General features: G+C 45.7%; 1 protein-coding gene across 1 annotated transcript in view; it reads right to left on the reverse strand.

Moving 5' to 3' along the window:
• Nucleotides 1–6,099, reverse strand: part of LOC141134368 (uncharacterized) — a 95,845-nt gene extending 89,746 nt beyond the window's left edge. Inside the window, exon 1 of the mRNA XM_073623935.1 lies at nt 4,933–6,099. Within this exon, the coding sequence (XP_073480036.1) occupies nt 4,933–6,099 (1,167 nt within the window). The remainder of the gene's footprint in view (nt 1–4,932) is intronic.
• Nucleotides 6,100–20,788: the final 14,689 nt, after the last annotated feature.

A 20,788-nucleotide genomic window follows, 5' to 3' on the forward strand; every position in this document is an offset into this window, starting at 1 on the left:
AGAGGGAGAGAGAGAGGAGAGGGGGGAGGGAGAGAGAGAGGAGAGGGGGGAGGGAAAGAAAGAGGGAGAGAGAAAGAGAGATAGGGGGAGAGAGGGGGAAAGTTGAGAGAGGAGAGGGAGGAGAGAGGGGGGGAGAGGGAGGGGAAAGAGGGGGGAGAAAGAAGAGAGAGAGAGGGGCAGAAGTGAGAGGGGGAGGGAGGGGAGGGGAGAGAGAAGGGGGGAGAGGGGGGAGATTAGATAGGGGGGAGAGAGGGGGGATAGAGAGAGAGAGGAGTGAGAGAGGAGAGAGGGGAGAGAAAGAGAGATGGGGAGAGAGCGGGAGAGAGAGGGAGGAGAGAGAGGGGGGGAGAAAGAGGAGAGAGGGGGGAGAGACAGAGGGGGAGGAGAGAGAGGGAGAGAGAGGGGGGAGAGAGAAGAGAGAGAGGGGAGGGGAGAGAGGGGGAGAGGAGAGAGAGAGGAGGGGGAGAGAGAGAGAGAGGGGAGAGAGAGAGAGGGGAGAGAGAGGGGAGGGGAGAGAGAGGGGAGGGGAGAGAGAGGGGGTGAGAGGAGAGAGAGAGGAGAGAGAGGAGAGAGGAGGGGGATAGAGAGGAAGAGAGGAGAGAGCGAGAGAGGAGGGGGAGAGAGAGAGGAGGGTGGAGAGAGAGAGGAGAGAGAGAAGAGAGAGAGAAAAGAGAGTAGAGAGCTGGTGTTTACCCATCTCCAAACAGGATCTCTGGAGCTCAGTCAGAGTCACCAAACATCTGATTGTTATTTATTCACTTTCTTCTTGTTTGTATTCATAATACGTTTATTCAAAATACGTGAAGTGTTCTAATTAATAAAAGTAATATCTTACTTTGAACATTTTACTATGTACAATACTGTGCAGAAATTTTAGCCAGCTGAGAAAAAAATGTCCGAGACAAATGATTTAAAATAGATATATTAAACTTTTTTCTTTTTATCAATTTTGCACATGCAAAGTGGACGAACAAAAGAAAAATCTTCATCGAATGATTACAATGACTCTTTTAATCACCTTTGGCTTAACAAAAACAGCATTATTTTCAAATGGTAGTCTAATAACACACACAGTCTTTGATTTCAGCAATATGTTTACAGTTCAAATGCGAATAGAATCCAATGTAAAATTAATTAATTAGACTATCGGAAATTCGGACAAATTTTGTTTCGTTATTTGGAGAATTTGGTAAAATTCACTTGTATTGTGTTTCGGGTATTCAGATATATCCAAATCACAGAATTTTTAAAAAAATTGTCAGAATATTTATTCAGAACGAAATGAACGGCACATATCTAATATTTGGGCTCCCGGCTTCCTTTGGAGGATTCCAGAAACATAAAGAAGGACATTAACCCCGTGTTCTCCTTTTCCCATAATACATCTCTTCTAATACAGCACAGTATTGCAGAGTGTGTGTCCCGGAACAACCAATCAGATGGTGTGACTGTTATCAGCACTGTGATGTATATTGGTGTTCAGCGTGTTCTCCGGTCTCACCTTCCCGTGTATTCTACATATTACCAGACTAATGTATGACGTGTCTCTGTAGAATATCATGCTGTCTGATGGGGGAAGATGAGGAGAATGAGACAGGAGAACATGCTGAAGAGGGACATCTCAGTGCTGATAACAGTGATACCGACACTGACACTACTACAGTTATATTAGTGGTGCATTCTATTCAATTCTATACCAAGCCAAAACTTTCCAATCCTAACTTAGGGAAGGATTGGAACACTTGGAGAGTTTTTCCTGCTATGTAAGGCTCCCTTAGAGATTTCCCCTCACTTCCTGTTCTGGTAACATTTTATCAGACAGGAAGTACCGGGAAATTAGGGACCCAGAAATATAAAAACCTGACAATAGTTCCAGCCTTCCCTTATTCTGCTAAAAAAAGGTTTTTATTTCTGTCTGTGTTGCTGTTGCATCCTGCTTCTAAAATGTTGTCACCAAGATAGGAAATGAGGGGAAATCTCTCTATAGGAACCCCCCGGCTAGCAGTAAAAACTCCATCCAAAATTAACCGCTTCCGGTCCGCGCTATAGCTGAATGACGGCTACGGCACAGACCTACATTGCCGGGAGGCCGTTTGCACGCCCCCCCGGTGCGCTATGATCACCCAGTCAATGAGACTCAGGTGATCACAGATCGGAGTAAGGAACTGGCCCCTTACCACGTGATCAGCTGTCAGCCAATGACAGCTGATCACGTGATGCAAACAGAAGATCAGTAATCTTTTTTTTTCTCCTCACGCTGACAGCATGAGGAGAAAAAAAAGACGGTCACCGGCTTCTGTGGAAGGGACATCGGACCCGAATAGGAAGAGGCACAGCTACTTCATCTGTGCCCACCAGTGCCGCCTGCCAGTGCCAACTGCCAGTGCCCACAGGCCATGTCAGTGCCACCAATCTGTGCCCACCAGTGTATATCAGTGCCACCAATCAGTTCCACCTATCAATGCCGACGAGTGCCACCTATCAATGCCCACCAGTGGTGCCAATCAATGTCTCATCAGTGCCACCTAGCAGTGCTGCCTATCAGTATCACCTACCAGTGCCAATCACTGTCCATCACTGCCACCCATCAGTGCCCATCAATGCCAGCTATCAGTGCCACCTATTAGTGCCCTTCAGTGCCACCTGTCAATGTAATTCAGTGCCCATCGGTGCCACCTCTCAGTGCCCACCAGTGCCAACTATCAGTGCCCAGTGCCACCTCATCAGTGCCCACCAGTGCCACCTCATCAGTGCCCACCAGTGCCGCCTATCAGTGCCCATCAGTGCCGCCTTATCGGTGCCCATCAGTGCAGCCTATTGGTGCCCATCAGTGCAGCCTCATCAGCGTACATCAATGAAGTAGAAAAATTACCTGTTTGCAAAATTTTATAACAAAACATATAACTGTTTTTTGTATTTTTTTTTCAAAATTTTCGGACTTTTTTCATTTTTTAACAAAAAGTAAAAAACCCAGAGGTGATCAAATACCACCAAAAGAAATCTCTATTTGTGGGGAAAAAATGACAAAAATTTAAGTTGGGTACAGTGTTGTATGACCGCGCAATTGTCTTTCAAAGAGTGACAGCGCTGAAAGCTGAAAATTGGTCTGGGCAGGAGGGGGGTTTAAGTGCCCGGTAAGCAAGTGGTTAAGAAACACATTTTGGCTGGATATACACTTTAACCACTACAGCCCCGGACCATTTGGCTACCAAATGACCAGGCCACTTTTAGCGATTTGGCACTGCGTCGCTTTAACTGACAATTGCGCGGTCGTGTGATGTGGCTCCCAAACAAAATTGACATCCTTTTTTCCCACAAATAGAGCTTTATTTTGGTGGTATTTGATGGCCTCTGCGGTTTTTATTTCCTGCGCTATAAACAAAAAAAGAGCGACAATTTTGAAAAAAAAAAGCAATATTTTTTACATTTTGCTATAATAAATATCCCCAAAAAATCTATAAAAAACAAATTTTTTTCTCCGTTTACGTTGATATGTATTCTTCTGCATATTTTTGGTAAAAAAAATAGCAATAAGCATTTATTGATTGGTTTGCGCAAAAGTTATAGCGTCTACAAAATAGGGGATAGTTTTATGGCATTTTTATTAATAATTTTTTTTACTAGTAATGGCGGCGATCAGCGATTTTTATTGTGAGTGCGGCATTATGGCGGACACATCGGACACTTTTGGTGCTATTTTGGGACCATTCACATTCATGCAGCGATCAGTGCTATAAAAATGCACTAATTACTGTGCAAATGTGACTGGCAGTGAAAGGGGTTAACCACTAGGGGGCGAGGAAGGGGTTAGGTGTGTCCTAGGGAGTGATTCTAACTGTTAGGGGGCGTGGCTACGAGTGACACGTCACTGATCACCGCTCCTGATGAGAGGGAGCAGACGAACAGTGACATGGGCACTAGGCAGAACGGGGAGATGCTGTGTTTACACTGTTCTTCAGCTCCATGACACGTTCGGGGGCACCTGGTGGACATGGAGTCCATGGGTCCCAAGGGCACGGTCACGGAGCTCGCAGCAGGCGCAAACGGCAGCAAATTCATAGTGACGTAAATATACGTCTATTTGCCTGTCCGTGTCATTTTGCCGACGTATATAGTCGTGAGCCGGTCCTTAAGTGGTTATTTGATAGTCACATTTTATTGTTGCAGTAGTAAATGTCTAGATCACTGCTTCATATGTTTCCTTCATATGTTTCCTCTGAGATTGTTACAATTCTTTTTTTTTTAGATTGCATGGAAGAGGAAGAAGGAAAGAGAGAAGAGGTGACCACATCCTATCCAATCACAGTGACCGCACTGCACCCTGTAAAGAGTGACTGCATGTGGGGGAGGGGCAGAGAGTAGGGGGCGGGGCAGGGGGAGGGAGACTGAGATAGATAGATAGATAGATAGATAGATAGATAGATAGATAGATAGATAGATAGATAGATAGATAGATAGATAGATAGATAGATAGATAGATAGATCCCTCCTCCCTGTGCCATCACCAGTCTCTGGGTAGATTTCTCACATGTCCTGATTCCCCCCACAGATCTTTATACAACCTTCCCATACACCTAACCCAGCATGGAGAGGCTCAGTGAAGGTGGTGGTGAAGGTGTGGAGATGTCGGATCGGGTCACACAAATCATAAAAGGAGATCCGTCCGACCTCATAATCCAGATATATCCTGACTCTGTTACTGGAGATCTTGGTGGGTAAGGGGATCTTATTAGTGGCATGCCTCACTGAATACTTATTGTTGGTTCTATCCAAACCCCAGGACTTATTATTATTTCCAATCCCTGTCTGCCCTTCTTTCCTGTCTATACTGGGGTAACACATCCCAATTCTCCAGCTATCTGATCCCCCGACATCCACTTCCCAGTAATGTCTTCCTGAGGAGAAACTCTGACTGCTCAACACCTGAGGGACCCTATCCCGAAATCTCTCTGGTGTTTCTGGGTGATTCTGGTTTATTTTTGACCTGGATACAGTTTTCCTGTCATCTGATATATGGAGATAATTATTAGACGTGTTTACATCCAGTAATATGTCTGAAGCTTCCTGTATATAGAAGTATAAATTTACCTCTGTTATTATATCAGATAAACCTGTGTATAAGACCCCCGCCACATCCAGACCCCCTCCATCTTGGAGGAGTTCCTCATGTCTTTCTCTGTCCTCATTATCTCCATCCTCAGTATCACACAAGTCACCTGTGTCTGATTCCTGTAAGACAGTCAGTGGATCTATCATGTTACACAGCTCCTCAATGTGACGTATCTTCCTGGACAGATCCTCCTTCTTTATTTCCAGATCCCGGATGGAAATGGAGACCTGCTCTGCCCTCCCGGAGATTTCCCTCAGGATTCTCTTCTCCAGGTCTTCCAGACGTCTCCTGAGATCTCTAAACAGGACGGTGACTCTCTTGGTGTCACCAGCTGCTTTTTCTTCTACTTTCCTCCTGTGTTCCTGCAGACTCTGGACTCTTTCCTCTATGTCTTCATTCTTTGCCAGAAGTTTTTGCAGAACATTCCTCAGTGTCTCCTTCTTCTTCTCAGAAGCCTCATCCAGTGACTCCATTTTATGACCTGTGTGTCCTCCAATCATACAACAAGAGATACAGATACAGACATCATCCTCAGTGCAAAAATACTTCAAAACTTCCCTATGTACAGAGCATTTCCTGCTCTCCATGGACAAGGTGGGGTCAGTTAAGATGTGTTCTGGGGACTTTTTGTGGACTCTCAGGTGTTTCTTACACAGAGAAACCTCACAGAGCATACAGGATCTAACAGCAGGTACAGGATGGTCCACACAGTAAGTACAGAAGACCCCGGACTCCTCCTGATGTGGCTGAGCAGACAGGAAATTCTCCACTATGTTACGTAGTGTTATGTTCCTGTGCAGTGTAGGACGATCCCGAAACTTCTCTCTGCATTCAGGACAGGAATATCCTCCAGACCCCTCCTGTGTATCCAGCACACGATCAATACAGACCCGGCAGAAGTTGTGTCCACACCTCAGGGTTACAGGATCTGTATAAATGTTCAGACAGAGGGAACATTCCAGCTCGACTCTCAGATTAGCAGAGGTCATTGCTGACAGCAGGAGGGAGAAATGAAAGTCTCAGACACTGCAGAAGAATGCCGATGGTTGGTCACATCCTCCTACACAGGGCGAGGCTGGGCCGATTCAGTATTGTTTGACATGAAGATCAAAGTACAGAGGAGGGAGATTTATCTCACAGTAGTAAAGATAATCTTACCTCTAACAGAGATAAAAACAGACAGACTGTAAAGAAGAAAGAACACATATACTAAATGCACTGAGGTGAAAGGTGACATGGCTAAACCTGCTAAAATGAAGTGTGGATATATAGAGCAGGGGTGGATTCAGGGGGGGGGGCAACAGGTCAATTGCTCCCCCCTAGAAAATATTGCTGACTCTGAGGCTGAGCGCGCCCTGAGAATTCAGAGCCACAGTCGGAACAGTTCACAGCCATTCTCAGCATTAGGAATTACTGCACTAACCGCCCCCTGTACCCCCCCAGCAGTTTTCCAGCCTCTCTCTTGCAGGCTGCTGCTTGAGTGGGAGGGAAGGGGATGTGCTTAACCCCCGAGACCGCACTCGCCTGGAAGAGGGAGGTGTGAGCAGCTGAGCAGAGGGAGCCGAGTGACTGTGAACTTCCTGGAGGTGAGCTCAGCTAGCAGTACATCGTGGGTTCGTTTACAGGCATCTCTATGCTGAGTCTGCTGAGTTACTGCAGCTTAGCATAGAGGAGCTGTTAGCTGACAAATGGGATTGCATCTTTTCATGTGGCACAGTGAGAAATTGTGCTCATTAAAGCATTGTGACTGCCCCCTGCTGTGTGCCCTCCTGATCCCCCCAGTGTGTGCCCTCCTGATGCCCCCAGTGTGTGCCCTCCTGATCCCCCCAGTGTGTGCATTTCTGACCCCCCCAGTGTGTGCCCTCCCAACCCCTCCCCCAGTGTATGCCCTCCTGACCTCCCTGGTGTGTGCCCTCCTGACCTCCCTGGGGTGTGCCCTCCTGAACTCCCTGGTGTGTGCCCTCCTGACCCTGTACTGTGCTCTCCTGACCTCCCCGGTGTGTGCCCTTTAGACCCTGTACTGTGCTCTGCTGACCTCCCTGGTGTGTGCCTTCCAGACCCCGTACTGTGCTCTCCTGACCTCCCCAGTGCGTGCCCTCCAGACCCCGTACTGTGCTCTCCTTCCTCCCTAGTGTGTGCCCTCCTGACCCCGTACTGTGCTCTCCTGTCATCCCTGGTGTGTGCCCTCCTGACCCAATACTGTGCTCTCCTGACCTCCCTGGTTTGTGCCCTCCTGACCCCATACCGTGCTCTCCTGACCTCCCCAGTGTGTGCCCTCCTGCCCCCCTACTGTGCTCTCCTGACTTCCCTGGTGTGTGCCCTCCTGACCCAATACTGTGCTCTCCTGACCTCCCTGGTTTGTGCCCTCCTGACCCCATACTGTGCTCTCCTGACCTCCCCAGTGTGTGCCCTCCTGCCCCCCTACTGTGCTCTCCTGACCTCCCTGGTGTGTGCCATTCCAGACCCCGTACTGTGCTCTCCTGACCTCCCCGGTGTGTGCCCTCCAGACCCTGTACTGTGCTCTCCTGACCTCCCTGGTGTGTGCCCTCCAGACCCCGTACTGTTCTCTCCTGACCTCCCTGGTGTGTGCCCTCCTGACCCCGTACTGTGTTCTCTTGACCTCTCTAGTGTGTGCCCTCCTGACCCCGTACTGTGCTCTCCTGACCTCTCTGGTGTGTGCCCTCCTAACCCCATCTTGTGCTCTCCTGACCTCCCCAGTGTGTGTCCTCCTGACCCCGTACTGTGCTCTCCTGACCCCCCTGGTGAGCTCTCCTGACCTCCCTGGTGTGTGCCCTCCTGACCCCGTACTGTGTTCTCCTGATCTCCCCAGTGTGTGCCCTCCAGACCCCGTACTGTGCTTTCCTGACCTCCCCAGTGTGTGCCCTCCAAACCCTGTACTGTGCTCTCCTGACCTCCAGCTGGTGTGTGCACTCCTGACCCCGTACTGTGCCCTCCTGACCTCCCTTGTGTGTGCCATCCTGATCTCCCTGTTGTGTGCTCTCCTAACCTCCCTGGTGTGTGCTCTCCTGACCCCCCCCCAGTTCTGTAAGCAACACCTTATTTTCTGGCACTACCCCTCCCGAGACTAGACTCTGGATCCACCCCTGATATAGAGTCTGAGTCTAATACAGTCATTCGGGATCTGGGATGGTTGGGGGGGTCTGGTTACAAGAAAGTAAGTGAGAGAAATATGTAGACTGCTAATGCTGATTTTTTTCTTTACTACTTTTTTTTTGCTTTTTTTTACTGGATCCCAAACCATCTACAGTACCATTGGTACACTTAGAGTGAAAAGTACCAAACTGAACATGGCTCATGGCTTTTTTTCTTCTCCACCATCTCTCTTGGTTTCCCTTCCTTTGCTCTTTCCTTTTTTTTCTATCGGTTTCTCTTTTCTTCCACTAGTACCATGCGTATTTCTCCCCCAGAGTACAGAGACAGTCTGCCGATACCAAGCATTTGCACGAGTATCGGTACTCGAGCAAATGCTCCGATACCTGATACTTTTAGGCTCAGTTCTTTCAGCTGTCAGCGGGATTCTACCACTGTCAGGGCTGGGCTCTCAGCCCTTCTTTCTCTGTTCTCAGGTTGCTCAGCTGTTGGTAATTGCCAGAACTTATCGTTCCACAGTGGCTCACCTGTTGATAATCTCCTGCTCACCAGTCACACAGCCAGCCCCTCCTGGCTATTTAAACAGCCTGGTTCATTTCATCAATTGCCTTTGCTTTGGTCAAACATACAGTATCTAGAGACTCTCTGCTGTGTTCCTGTTGAAGACTTGCCTGGCTGACATTCCTTCTGGTTCCTGATCCTGTCTGCTGCTCTGACTACGCTAATCTCTGGCTCCCCGAGTACCATTTTTTGTACCATTTTTACCATTTTTTTAAAAGGTGTGATTCTGTCACCGTCTGTTTCATGGTTCCTGACAACCACTGACAGCTGAAATGTAAAAAAAAAAAGACGGCCGACACATCCTTAACAACCGATAACTCATTCAGCTGTCAGTGGGGTTCCCCTGTTGACAGCCGAAGTGTAAAGTGTAAATTTGAGCTGTCAAAAAAAAAAAAAAGACAGCAATGTTTATCAACAACATTCCTCAGCCTCTGAAACAGAAAGATAAAATAAAACCTTGTTTCTTTTTATATCTTTCTATTTATTCATCTACAGATCAAAGGGATGAACTTCCATCTGCAGATGAAGTCCCAACCTGTCAAGTGAAAAAAAATGCTTTGTTTTTTATTAAATGTTCTTCTGTTTAAGCCCTTATTAACCCTTAATTTACACTAACCAGCTTTAATTAACTCCTTATTCCCCTTCTCTATTTAATTATTATTTTCCTGCAGATTTTCCTGAGTTCACTTCTATTTTATAAACTATTTCTATTTTATAAACTAACAAGAATTAAAAAATGTTTTTGTTTGTTTTGTTAATTTATATTTTTACACCTTTAACATATATTTACATGTTTCACATTGAAAAAAGCGCACATTTAATTTGTAAACAACTTTTCAATGCTTTCTACCATTGCTGACAGCTGAAGTGTAAACAAAACAGTTGCAGTAGGTATCCATAATTAGTATTGGTGAGTACTAAAAAAAGTATCGGCCCTCATACTCGTAAAAAAAAAATGGTAACGGTGGTGCGCATGCACGGGACTTCAGGGAAGACACTCTAACTCGGGAGCTCCGACCCACTCCGGCTGATTAGAGTCATCCCAGCCAGCAATCATGAGTGGCCCTGCTCCCACCTACCTGCCCGAACACCGGACATTCCGGTGGATCTGGACATATGCCGGGGGATCAGCCTAGGAACCTGAACCTGAAACGCTGCGGGTACCGACAATTTTTCTCGGATACTGGAGAGTAACACTATATTTACTATATGCTTATTTGTATGCTTGCAAATTTGCTCTTGCTCTATTTTCGTAGATCATCACATGTGTGGTTGATCATTTTTTATATCCTTCAATAAACATTGGTTTTATATAACCTTGGTCATGTTGTTGCTGGTAAAATCCCATCTTAGGGGGTATTTTCATTTTCAGTATAGGAATAAGCCCTATGGTTTCACAAATTTTGAGGACAGCGAACGACTACTCCTCCAACTTGGGTTCATCTCTCAAGAGTTGGCACCTTCCACTTCGACTAGCCACCACAGCTCCTCCAATAGGCCATCTTCAGGTAGCCCCCTGACACCAATTTGGAACAAACAAAAACCAAAGAGGCAACAAGACTCAAATTCCCCATGATGGGACCTACGGCCGGTGAACTCTCTGAAAATCCTTTTTGGACCGGTGTTGTGTTTAAGAATCTCCTATTCAGGTCGCAGTTCTTCATTGTACCCCCCTTCATAGTTTATCCTTGATTCGCTGGACTACGTACCTAAGTTGATTTATCTAGACTCTAGATATAAAGCATGTTCCCTTACCCAGACCACTGCTGGGTCTGTGGCAGGTGGCACCAATAGTCACACCTTTCGATTGCACCTTCTAGGGAATATTTCTAGCATAATGTCTTTTCACTTGGCGAGTGCTGGTTCTCTCCCTCATATTGCTACATTTGGGCTATATATCACAAGTATTCCTAGTTATTTTGTTTTAGGTAATACGTTTAAATATCTAATGTTCATCATCTATTCTAGTTTCCTAAGGGCCTATCATATTTTAATATAGACTGGGGGGCCTCTAGGCCAGAACAGATTAGCTTGTCCCTTCTCCTGCTGTGACTCAGAGGTACTGTTAACCTTGGGTAACACAAGGAAAGCAACCTACATTTAGGTTTCCCTTACACTGTCCTCCTTCATTAGGGGTCGAGAGCAGGACTCGGCAGGTCCAGTCTCTGGGGACTCAGAACGTCATTGGTTCTAAACTCCCCCTTCTTCTCATTCTCCAATCCCCCCCCCTACTTTCTCCTCATCCTTTTTCTTTTTCCCAATCCCCTCTTTTGCTCTCTTCTCACCTTTTTTTTCTTCCTTCTCTACCAGAGGCCTATGCGGACAACTCAACAACTCCCGAATGCCTTGCACCTAGTGCATAACTGGATAAACTATCTTGAGGTTCTTTCTACAGCTAATTGGTTATGTTTTCTCTACACAATGGTGTTCCCTTAACCTCCTGTCCAGTGGAATTAATTCCACTCCTTTAAATCCAACTCTCCGAGTCGCATCTCACAATACACAAGGCCTTAACTCTCTGATCAAGAAACGCAAGGCTTTCCAACATTATAACACCCGAGGCATTGATATTTTACTACTTCAAGAAACCCCTTTTCCTGGAAGCTATAACCCTTTGTTTCTCCACCATAAATATCCAATCTCCTATTTTGCCAATGCAGAAGCTAAGAAAAGAGGGGTAGCCATCCTTTTCTTTAAAAAAATCTTATTCACTCATTCCCAAACCAACAAAGATCGAGAGGGTCGATACATTCTAATCAAAGGGGATATTAATGGATGTATTTATTCCTTTATATCTTATTATTCCCCAAACCAAGGCCAGGCTGCATTCTTCTCATCAGTATTTCAGTCACTTGTTTCTCATTTTGAGGGGAGAGTAATAATGGGAGGGGACTCCAACATAACCTTTGATCAATTGCTAGATAAATCTGCAGAAGGGATCCCCCGCCTCAAAAGACCTCCCAAACAAAGTATTGTATTGCCCACCTTCTGCATTCATTAAGAATAATAGACACATGGAGAGAACTAAACCCCACATCTAGAGATTACACACACAGCCCCCCATAGGACATACGCAAGGATGGATCATATCTTTGTCCCTACTTCTTAGATTCACATAGTAATTCAGGCCTCTATTTATGATGGGACCTGGTTGGACCACTTTTTGGTACTCCTCAAACTAAATAGGGCCCCATCCTCTGCTGCCCCCCCCCCCTCCCCGGTGCCTCAATGAGTCCCTCTTGAGTGACCCAGTGAGGTGCAATATGCTAGACAAAGAACTCTGTGAATGCTTTCTACTAAATGATATAGACAATATATCACCGGGCTCTCTTTGGGGAGTGCACAAAGCAGTGATAAGAGGAAACTCATCCAACTTGGCTCCCAACTGAAACTTGAACATCAGGCCGAGATAGCAAATCTGGACAAATAATTTAATTTACTCAGCAAAGAGCACAAACGCTACCCCACAAATATATTCTTAGCTAAACTCAAAGCCGCAAAATTATCTTTAAATCTGGCTTTGACCTCAATTTGCATCCAAATTAACCCCCAAATTTCAGATGCAATCCCTCCCTAAAATGAAATCTGTATCAGGCTCCCTATCCCAAAACCCTAAACGTATTTCAGAAACATTTCACTCCTTTTTTTCTAAACTCTACTCCAAAGAACACTCGATTGACCTCTATAAACTGGAGACCTTTTTAGAAGAGATTCCCCTCCCTAAACTCAAAGTAAATTATCACTCCATCTTAGAATCTCACATCATGGAGACCGAAGTTCGGGGTGTTATTAAAGACGTGTGAAATGGCTCATTCCCGGGGCCAAATGGCTTCTCGACTTGCTACTACAAGACATTTGCCAATGCTCTCTCCCCTTACCTGGTCAGGCTCTTCAACTCTCTAAGAAGTGGTCAACCCTTAGATTCAGCCTCGAATCTTGCATACATCTCCATGATCCCTAAGCCTGGCAAGACCCAATGAAGTAGGAAACTATAGACCCATTTCACTGATCAATAACGACTTGAAAATTATGACCAAAATCTTATCCAACAGACTAGCATCATTCATTGGTTAATATGTGCAGAGGGACCAGGTCGGCTTTATCCCAGGAAGGCAGGGCCTAATGAAATCAGGTTGGGATGAAGGCCCCCCTCAGGAGGGATTGCTTTTATCAATAGATCTTCATAAGGCATTAAATACTGTCTCCTGGCCTTATATCTTTGCTATCCTTTAAAAATTGTGTTTTGACCCTCAATTTATGAAAGTCTTGGAAGCATTTTACTCATGCCCTACGGCACAATTTAGACATTAGGGGCATTACTCAGACCCCTTCCCTATAGAGAAAGGAACAAGACAGGGATGCCCTCTATTCCCACTCATCTTCACAATAGCTATAGAAACCCTTGCTATTGTTCTCAGACTTCACCCTTACATTCACAGAGTTCGCTGTGGACAGGCTGTCCATAAGTGCGCCCTCTTTGCAGATGATGTTCTCTTTTTCATAATATATATGTTATGAATGTTATATGTTATAACATATATATTATCCAAATATCCGGCCTTCATGTCAATATGTCTAAATCCATAGTCCTCAATGTATCGACTCCCTCGACCTTAGTAGAAAGCCTAATGAGCCACTTTCCCTTTTCCTGGAGTGCTACCTCTATCCCTTACTTGGGTATCAACCTAGCCGCATCAATAGACCAACTCTACAAAATATACTATCCCCCTCTATTCAAAAAGTTATCGGTTGACCTCTCACAGTGGTCCTTATTTGGACTGTCCTGGGTGGGACGAGTGAATGCAGTCAAAATGACCCTACTGCCACAAAATTCTATATTTATTCTGCTCTCTACCCATTCCCATGATTAAGCCACATTTAGCAAAATTGCAATCAGCTAACGTTCGCTTTATTTGGGGAAAAATGGGATATCATTTCTCTAAACACATTTTATATAGATCAAGGTTGAGAGGGGGATTAGGACTACCCAATCTTTGGTGGTACTATCAGGCGGCTCAGTTGGCTCAAATTTCTATTTAATTATTCCAGGGGGTTTAATCCCGACTGGGTAACAATGGAAAGACAAGCTGTCCCTAATTTCACTTTAGACTTCCTTATTTGGAGCTCTCCTAAATCACGCCCCTCTATTCTTTCCCCAACATTATCCCACTCGGTATCACTGTGTGACTCACTATACAAGTCTAACAAAATAGCTTCAACTTGGCATCTGTTTGCTCATATCTTCCAAAATCCTCACTTTCCCCCAGGAAAAGACATTAAAGCCTTTCAATGGTGGTTGAACAAAGGGTTATAGCGAATTGGTCACTATTTCAACTCAAATGGGCCCCTCACACTTAGCCATTGCGTTGGTAAATTACAGATGCCCTCCTCCGAGAGATTCCGCTTCTTCCAAATTTCTCATTTCTTACATTCCATCTGGGCCGATAAATCGGATCCCTTATTGCAGACAGTGGGGGAAAAGCGAACTTAGGACTTTAAATGGGACGAGAGGGGTCATGTCCTTATAACATGAGAACGAGGGGTTGGGACTTTAAATGAGGTGCACATGATGGAACCCAATCACATTCACAGAGGTACAAACATATGTATGTTTATTAGGGACCAATGATCAACATGGCATGAAAATCGCACTGCAGACATATGACATAAGAAGTAATAATATACAAAACAGCCGATGTGTATATATAAAACATGGCATAGGCAAGTAAAATTATGCATCATAGTCCCCTAAAACAATATCAGGTAGAATAAAAAACATCAAAAATTAGATCAATGTGTATTAGATGCATCAAGGTAGGCCAGACGCGTTTCATGGACTTTGGTCCACTCTTCAGGAGCCAGATGCGTCTGAGTTCTATAGAGATGTATAAAAAACAATATGGTTGCATGTAACTAACCAAGTCAACAAAAAATGGGGGGGGGGGGGGGGGGAAGAAAAAAAGGGAAATTATTGGGCATAACGGGCCATGCCAAGAAATTACTCACATAGTAGCCAAAAATGGGACCGTGCGACAAGGAAAGCCAGGGGTCAGCCATGGAGCCCAACCCTGGAGCTGAGAAGGGGACCCAATGAGGAACACAGGACCACACATCCCAAGACCCCGCAACTAGGACAGACTTCTATACTGTGGGAGATATATGTAAAAGGTATCTATGATGATGCAAATAAAAGAAAAGAAGGGGGTATTGTAAACTAGAAATCAAAACATGATGGTGAAATGAAACACCAAAAGTTTACCTTGGTGTGTATACATAAGTATTGAACACCACACTTGTAGGGGGAAGTCAAGGTGTACATGAATAGTGTCGCCATGATCACTGGTAACCAGTAAGCGGGCAATGAGATGCAGGTCCAGCACAGAACGTCAGCTCTCCTTCAGCATCACGCCGGCATGACAGAGATGGAGAGACATCTCGGCAGACGCCAGAGAAGCTCACCGCGTGTCAGCCGAGCTGATATACCACAACGTCTGCACAGAGCGACGCCCAACCAGGACGTCACACACACATCGCTGGAGGTGTGGCGCTGATGCACAGTGGGAAGGTCCGCCCAGTCCCCCAGCCATAGTGGAGGGGAGGTGAGAGGGCGGGCACCAGCATGCATCGCAACTCCCGGGAAACAAAACGCCTGCCGACCCACCCGCAAAAACATCACATAGACCCAGTTTGGCCACAGAAAATCGCCTCAGGCATAACAACATTCGCATAATTGGTCTACCTGAGAGAGTTGAGGGCCCCAGACCAGCGGAGTTCACTGAACAGTTATTATCCACCTTGTTTAGTCTGGGTAGTATGCCACCCACTTTTGTAGTTGAAAGAGCCCACAGAGTCCCACCACTCCCTCCGAGACCCGGGGTCCCTCCACGTCCCTTCCTGCTACACTTACTAAACTACCGGGATCGTGACCGTATCCTGGCGGCGGCCCGAACCATGCCGGAAATCAAATATGAAAACATCAGACTGTCTTTCTTTCCAGATTTCTCCCAAGAGGTGCGCAACGCCGCAAATCTTTCACAGATGTCAGACGCCGACTCCGAGAAAAGGGAATACGTTTTGGCCTTCTATATCCCAGCAGACTGAGGATCACTGACGGTGACACCACCCGCTTCTTTGATACCCCTGAAGCCGCTGCGACGTGGTTGGATACCCGCTAGTGTCATATCAACAACTGGAACTTTGATGGCTGTACGACGGCTACATACCCCACCTTCCTATAAGGATCCTCCTTTCTGTCCCCTGTTGATTTCCAGCACAATCCATTATCTGCTCCTACTTCTTTTTGCACTACTGTACCTTGCCATTATCCTAACCTTCTACTCGATACCCTTTGATGATGGAACTAAAGCTAGCGTCTCCTGCCTGAGGAGCTCCAGCAGCTATCATACAGACTTTTGTTTTTTTTTGTTGTTTTTGTTTCTGTTTTTTGACCACTAAATGGTGATCCGTCCGCAGGCGATCCGGTTCCTGAGATGCCCCCCCCCTCATCGATCCGGAGATCACCACTCACACCCATGTTCCCTGTAGGCAGACTCTGGTGGATGGTCATAATCCACTCCTGGATACCTGTTCTTTGAGACTCACCAGCTACAGGAACCGACGGAGGTTTACCCTCTGATTCTGGACTGGCATGTTAGTGTAGTGCACTGAGTTAAGGTTGCCACTACAGTTCTAAGGTTTCATTTTGTTTTTGGGTAAAACTATCCCCAGCCTTCTCCCTCGTTTTGGAAGAGAGATGGGGCATAGTAGGAAAGGCACATCGTGCCTGGGTCTATTTGAAACTGTTTTAAAGGTTTTTTTCTTTTTTTTCTTTTTTGGTGCAAGGTTTGGATAAGTCTAAATGCTGCTAACACATGGTGTGCTGTGTAAAGGATTTTGCTGCTCATGGTTCACTCCCCGATTCGCTCTCCCACTCATGTTAATTGGTTCTCACCCTTTAATATAGGTGGCTAATCCCCTTGCCGATTCCTTTACAGTCCTTTCCTGGAATGTCAGAGGTATTGGATCAAAATTCAAGCAAGCTCTCCTCTTCCAGTACCTAAAATCCCACTCCCCCCAACTCATTCTTCCTCAAGAGACCCATCTTATGGGCAGCAAAATCCTGACATTGAAAAAACCTTGGATACAGAGGGCTATCCATGCCATGTACTCTACATATGCAAGGGGAGTGTCGATCCTTATACACAAGAACTTCCCATGTGTGATTGAAGAGGTGTGCACGGACCCACAGGGTAAATTTGTTATTGCTGTATTTACACTCTGGTCTCACAGATATATTGTCTTTAATATGTATATCCCTCCACCTTTCTCACCTGTAATGTTATATGCGGTTATGGAAAAGATTGCACCCTTTTGCCCTGGGAAAATTTTAAATTATGGGGGACTTTAATGCTATCATGTCCCCAGAATTGGATAGACCTTCTCCACCAAAGCATCATTGCATAGATCTCTCTGTTTGGGCTCAGGCAGTAGCCCTTGAAGAGATTTGGAGGTGGAAGCACCCTACCACCAGAATCTATTCATGTTTCTCAGCATCCCACAAAACTGCATCACGTATAGACCTGGCCTTTTCTAATCCCCCATTGTTGGCAGATGTGCTGGAGGCATCTTATTTACCAAGTGTATTGTCTGATCACAGCCCATTGGTAGTGACGCTTTGCTCTCCTGCATCCCGGAGTGCTGCACTGTGGAGGTTGGGGGCTCATTGGGTTTCCCATCCGGAAATAACTGAAATTATACCCCCCTCGTTAGCTGATTTCTGGGAGCGGAACACTGGGTCCTCCTCCCCTGAGATCACGTGGGACGCGTTTAAAGCATATATGAGGGGACAATATATCTCATCTATTGCCCATATTAAAAAGAAACAATTAAAGGAGACCCAACTATTACAACAATCGGTGACAAATCATACCTCTACATACAGTTCAGATCCCACACCATTTCATTTTGACTCACTTATGGCAGCCCAGAGAGAACTGAATCTTCACTTGACAGAGGTCACACGACTTGCAGCTCATAGGGGCAGACAAAGAACTTTTTAACAGGGCGACAAAAATGGTCGCCTGCTGGCCATATTGATGCAGAATGACCAACCACTCACGCTTGTCTCCAACCTGCAGACTTCTGATGGGGATACGGTGACTTCCCCCCCTCGGAGATTCTGCAAACGTTTACTGCTTTTTACGAAGAGTTGTATACCTCCACGTTGCCATCTGATTTTCAGCCTGATCGGCTGCGGGACCTGTTAGATCCCTGGGCGCTGGGCTGGCTTTCAGACCAGGAGCGTGAGACGCTAGTTAGGCCATTTACAGCCCTAGAAGTTCTGAACGCCATTCAATTCTTCCCCACTGGCAAGGCACCGGGGCCAGATGGGCTTCCGATTGACTTTTAAAAGTTGCATGGAGACCTTCTGGCACCCCTGTTGGCCCAGTTATATAATATGTGCTTAAAACATGGCAAACTGCCCGACTCAATGTATCATGCATATCTGACTTTAATATACAAACCCTCTAAAGATCCAACCTCTTGCGCCCCGTACCGGCCAATTGCATTGCTAAATAACGACTTTAAAATTTTGACCAAATTACTTGCTCTAAGACTATATCCCCTACTACCTTCAGTCATTGATTCGGATAAAACTGGCTTTATGCCCCGTAGATCCACTGATGTCAACCTCAGAAGGTTATATACCAACATACATGCCCGACACCACAACACGGGTTCGAGAACTATAGCCTCACTTGACATAGAAAAGGCTTTTGACACCATAGAGTGGCCTTTTCTTTGGGAAACATTGCGTAGAATGGGATTCCCCTTTTTGTTTATTCAATGGCTCCAGGTATTGTACAAATGCCCCACTTCATCAGTGAGACTGGGGGGTGGACTATCAGCTCCCTTTAAGCTCACTAGAGGAAACCGGCAGGGCTGTCCTCTCTCTCCAGCTTTATTTGCCTTAGCTATTGAACCGGTGGCGGAGGCGCTAAGTACATCCCCACATATTAAAGGTCTTCGTATTGGCTTACTGGAGGAGAGGCTGGCCCTGTACGCGGATGACATGCTACTGTTCCTCAATGATGCTGGTCCATCCTTGCAGGGTGTTCTGAACGTGTTAGACACTTTCACAGGGGTCACCGGACTAAAGGTTAACTGGTCCAAATCCATACTTTTCCCGATAGACCAGGTGGCCAAAACTACTTCCCCCCGGACTGTTCACTAAAATGGGTGGAAACTTTTAAGTACCTAGGGGTTCATATATCCACACAAGCATCAGATTTCATCTCACTTAACCTTACCCCTATGCTCGTGGACAAAACTTAAATCGTGGAGTAACTTACCCTTTATCAGTTTGGGGACGAGTAAATCTCCTTAAAATGAAAATTATCCCTAAACTCACATATTTGTTCCGTCACTCCCCTCAGTGGATACCTAAATCCTTTTTTAAAAAACTGAATCAATTGTTCTCATCTTTTATCTGGGGATCCTCACCACCCAGGTATCGGCTGTCGACCTTGATGCGGCCATCAACGCAGGGCAGTATGGCATTTCCTGATTGCTACAAATATTTTCTAGCTACCCAACTGGTGACAGCGGCCTGGTGGCTGAACCCCGACAAAACTAACTCATCCATAGTCCTAGAGGCCACAATAGTGGGCTCGTTGGAAGCCCTGCAATTTCTGATATTCAGAGGCCCTCGAGCCCCATATCCTTTGACACCCTCTATGCATACCACCCTGCGGGCTTGGCGGGCAGGCCTAGATATAGAAAAGTACAAATCAACCGAGATCTCTCCTAACACCGCGATCTGGCTGAACCCTACTCTGCCACACATTTACAAACTTCCCGACCCCTTCGCATGGACCAAATATGGTATAAAAATTCTTTCCCACATAGTGTCACAAATGTCATTATCTCCCCTTTCACACCTTTCTTCTATATATAACGTACCTCATCATTACCAATTTCGTTATCTCCAACTGTCACATGCTTTCGCTGCGCAGTTTTCTCGCGCTTCCTGCATCATGGTTCAGTCGGGGCTGGAGAAGACACTCAGAACTAAGTGTGCAGAGAAACCTACCTCACAGTTATGTGCGCATTTGGTCTATGTGTCTCTCCCACCTCTAGATAAACTCTGGTCTCGTTGGTAGCTTGACATCCCCTCGCTGGACAATGATGATTGGGATGATGTCTGGGATTTTCCCTTCAGCTCTTTAGTTTCTATGCGGGATCGGCTGATCCAATTTAAGACTCCACATAGACTCCATAAAATGAACCCTACATGTTCCTCGGAGTGTTGGAGATGTGGAATCTCCCCAGGAGATTTCTCTCATATTTTCTGGCATTGCCCTAAAATTCAGCAATATTGGAGTGAGGTGATTGACATGGTAAACAGAGTCGCATCAACTACAGTACCACATGCCATGGAAGTCTGTCTTTTGGGGCTAATTGAAACACTTGTACCAACAATAGCAAAACGCACATTGGTCGGGTTATTGTTATTCTATGCCCGGAAAAACATTGCCATACAATGGAAGAAGCCCACCCCCCCTTCTTTGACACAATGGAACAGTCTGGTTAATAATAACCTTCCTTTATATAAAGACACATACTTCAATAGAGGGTGCCCGATGAAGTACAATAGAGTCTGGCGTACATGGTTAGAGGAAGTTGAAACAGCTTGTTGAGTCTCTAAAATAGCATGATGGGGGTTAAGATTAATAAAAGTATTGAGAGGTTGTTTTGCTACGACTGGGAGGGGGGACTCGACGTCTCAAGTGACCTCTAAATAGATACAAGAAGAAGCAAGCCACGGGTTTAGCTCAATATATGACAAATACAAATTATAGTATTTTGCCATGTGATGTGTATGACACCATGTATAGGCACCATAGTTTTTGAGTTGTGTATGTATTGTTTGTCTTGAAAAATGCAATAAAAATATAAAAAAAAAAAAAAATCTACCTAATTACGCTGTTGAAGGTTTTAAACCAA

Source organism: Aquarana catesbeiana, linkage group LG03, assembly GCF_042186555.1.
Source record: "Aquarana catesbeiana isolate 2022-GZ linkage group LG03, ASM4218655v1, whole genome shotgun sequence".
Lineage (NCBI taxonomy): Eukaryota > Metazoa > Chordata > Amphibia > Anura > Ranidae > Aquarana > Aquarana catesbeiana.